The sequence below is a fragment of the Terrapene carolina genome, unplaced genomic scaffold (assembly GCF_002925995.2).
Source record: "Terrapene carolina triunguis isolate 2854851 unplaced genomic scaffold, T_m_triunguis-2.0 Scaffold242, whole genome shotgun sequence".
NCBI classification, from domain to species: domain Eukaryota; kingdom Metazoa; phylum Chordata; order Testudines; family Emydidae; genus Terrapene; species Terrapene triunguis.
The window spans coordinates 2,839,080-2,842,808 of NW_020664593.1; the positions used below are offsets into that span (position 1 = coordinate 2,839,080).

General features: G+C 45.9%; 1 protein-coding gene across 1 annotated transcript in view; it reads left to right on the plus strand.

Annotated features, from left to right (window-relative positions):
- LOC115271287 (DNA polymerase theta-like) overlaps positions 1 to 3,465 on the plus strand; it is a 46,140-nt gene extending 42,675 nt beyond the window's left edge. Inside the window, exons 9-10 of the mRNA XM_029912770.1 lie at positions 1,537 to 1,607; positions 3,142 to 3,465. Coding sequence (XP_029768630.1) covers positions 1,537 to 1,607; positions 3,142 to 3,465 — 395 coding nt within the window. The remainder of the gene's footprint in view (positions 1 to 1,536; positions 1,608 to 3,141) is intronic.
- Positions 3,466 to 3,729: the final 264 nt, after the last annotated feature.

Below are 3,729 nucleotides of genomic sequence, written 5' to 3' on the forward strand. Positions count from 1 at the left end.
ACCTCAGTCCAAGTGTGTACATTTTTAATATATAAGGCAACACCTCCTCTCTTTTTCCCCGTCTATCCTTCCTGAGCAAGCTGTACCCATCCACACCAACATTCCAATCGTGTATTATCCCACCAAGTTTCAGTGATGCCAACAATGTCATAGTTGTATTTATTTATTAGCATTTCCAGTTCTTCCTGCTTATTACCCTCGCATTTGTATATAGGCATCTAAGATACTGGTTTGATCTTGCCTCCCAGTTTTGCCCTGACCCTCCTTTCTCTCTTGGCCATTATAGCCCACGCTCCCTCTTGTTTCCGACCCATCTCCTAGGTCTCCATGTTTCCCACTTACCGGTGGGCTTTGCTCACCTGTCCCCGTCGAACCTAGTTTAAAGCCCTCCTCACTAGGTTAGCCAGTCTGTGTCCAAATAGGGTCTTTCCCCTCCTCAAAAGGTGAACGCCATCTCTGCCTAGCAGTCCTTCCTCGAATAGCATCCCGTGGTCGAGGAAGCCAAAGCCCTCCTGGCGACACCATCTTCGCAGCCAGGCATTCACCTCCATGATGCATTTGTCTCTGCCCGGGCCCCTACCTTTGACAGGAAGAATCGAAGAGAATACCACCTGCTCTCCAAACTCCTTCACCCGTACTCCCAGAGCCCTGTAGTCACTCTTGATCCGCTCATTGTCACACCTCGCAGTATCATTTGTGCCTACGTGTATGAGTAGCATGGGGTAGTAGTCAGAGGGCTGGATAATCCTCGACAATGCCTCCGTAACGTTTCGGATACGGGCCCCCGGCAGGCAGCATACCTCCCGAGATGAAATGTCAGGGCGACAGATGGGCGCCTCCGTCCCCCTCAGCAGAGAGTCTCCGACCACCACTACCCTACGTTTCCTATTCGCAGTGGTGGCAGCAGACCTCCCAGCCTTAGGGGTATGAGGCTTCTCCTCCTTTACTGTAGGGGATGATTTCTTCTCTCCTGTATCAAGAAGAGCATAACAGTTACCTATTACCACGGCGGGAGGGTTCGGAGCAGGGGTGGAGCACTGCCTGCTGCCAGAAGTAACCAGCTGCCAGTGTCCACCCTGAACCATCTCCTCCTCCACCAGTGGTGTATCAGCAGTCCTGTGTACTGGGACAGCTATCTCATATCTTGAAATGTAACATTCCATCTTGATTTGAGCAACCTGGCAGCATTGCATGTTGGAACCTAGTGTCTCTGTAGGCCACACCGCTGTGTTGAAGAGGGAAGTCACATGCTCTGTTGTAGAATTTCTTGTAGCCTGCTGGTTACACTTTGACCAAACCTCCTATAAAATGAAGTTGCTTGGCTTTTGAAGCTCCTTTTTTTCCCCCCTCATGAGAGGAGGTGATTTATTTTTTACCTGTCTGACATGAACCTTAGTTTACTCTTGCACAGTATGCAGTCTGAACATCTGCTTATGAGTTTATAAATGTACCCTCCTCCCCCCCTATTCTGTAAAGCATTTTGGATGAAAGTGTAAATATAATGGTAAATACCAGCTGCTGCTCTTTCTGCTACAGCAATTCCATTTTCAAAAACAACAACTTCCCAGAATGGATTAGAAATTTGGTTGACAAACAAGGAACAAAAAGTAAGGTTTGATCTGAGAAAGATGACCAACAACCACCGTCTGTAGCACAATTAAAAAAAAAAAAAATCTTTGAGATACTGTTTCAGTGGTACCTCACACCAGTCAGGTTAAAATATATAGAGAGGTTAAAGGGGATAAATGTTGGTGAAATTGTGGTGAAAGAGGAGATTGTATGCATATATGGTGGACATGTCTAGTCATTAGAGAGTATTGGGATGCAGTCAATAACCAAATATCAAAAATGGTTAGATATTTATTATGAAATGATCCTTTGGTGATCCTCCTGGCACTTCCAGTGGAAATGGTCACTCAAAAGGAAATGAATGAATCTCTCATCTGCTAGTAGTTGCTTGCCTATTAGCATCTCACTGGAAAAAGATAAATAGCAAAATATATATGGCAGGTTGTGGTTATGGAAGAATTAACACACCAATTATGTACCCAGCAAAATGGACAGATAGTTACTTAGATATTTGGTTACCTTTTACATCAGAGAAAGTACATCACCTGCAAAAAACAACCAAACAACCCCTCTCCTCCCACACCTTCCGCACACACATCCACCACACCTGTCCAATTTTTTTTTTTAATAATATTTGGTAGACATACCTGGTCTGTTAAGTATGTGTATATTGAGATTTCACTCAAATTAATAAAATTGACATAGATGTTGTAATGATGCTCACTGTGTAATGTGGTAGCACCCTGTTACATAGAAAGATCAGATTACTTTATTCCCATATAATGTCTCTTTAAACAAATGCTAACTGTTGTAATGATAGTTTTTGGTTTCTGGGCTGCCACCTTGATGTGGTGGAGAAGCTTGTATATCCTTAAGACCCTAAGAGCAATGCCGTTGGGAGTCCTGTACTCCTGGTAGGGTCACCCATGGCGGTTAGGTCGAAGGCGAGGTACCAAACAAAGTGCAGCCCAGCCCAACACAACACAACCTAGTATAAGACCTCAACGGCAGAGCAGGCGGATGAAGCAGGATCACTTCTCAACGGCTGCAAAAGTGGACAAAGGCTGCAACGGAGGAGAAACCCCCGGTCGTATTGGACCTCCTTGTCGCTGGACCCAGGCGCCTCTTCTGCCAAGATTTGTGTGGCTGCTGATGCGAAACGGATCCCCGACATTAAATTACTCACACACAGGCTTCTCTCACAGGAAGAACTTTTTTTCACACCTCCACCCATAAAAATTCTGTGGCGATGGACGAGTGGTGACAGGGACAGGTGAAGTGATCACAAGGAGTCCCTATTCACAGACCTACACGCACGCGGTGACCGCAAGCTGGTCGCCATGTGCCCCTGGACTGAGATGGGGGCCATTATTAGCAGCAGCAATCACGACTGAGCAGGCCTTTTTAGGAACCCCTCTGTTCACTCCATATGGGGAACGGGCTAGAAAAGGTGCCCCAGACAAAGGCTTTTCCACCATACCCGACGGGATAACTGTGTCCAGAGGGATCACTCCCAATGCGGTCGAAAAATGAAAATGTTTCTTGCCACTTGGAATGTCCGTACTCTCCTAGATGAATCAAAACGTGAAAATACCCAAACACAGAACTGCAATTGTCGCCCAAGACCTCTCGAGGTACCACATTGACATCGCTGCTCTCAGTGAGACAAGACGTGTAGGTGAAGGCCACTTGAGGGAAGGGGGCAACGGTTACACTTTCTTCTGGAAAGGAAAACCAGCAAGCCACAGGCGAATACACGGTGTTGGCTTTGCAATCAAGAACCTTCTAGTCAACCGCCTGACTGAGTTCCCTGTCAGCATCAACGAATGCCTCCAATTGGCCAATAAGTCATTTGCTACCATTATCAGTGCAAATGTGCAAAGCACGACCTTGTGATCACAAACACAATCTTCAGACAGCAACAAGTAAAAAACAACTTGGTAACACCCCGTTCAAAACAATGGCACCTCCTTGACTATGTCATTGTAAGAAAATAGGATCTAAGAGATGTCCTAATCACCGATGTCATGAGAGGAGCTGATGATTGCTGGACTGACCACTGCCTGGTGAGATCAGTTATGTCTATCTGGATTGCACCAAAACATAGAAAGCAATCCAAATCATACAGATGGCAATAAAACATCCAAAGATTGCAGTCCT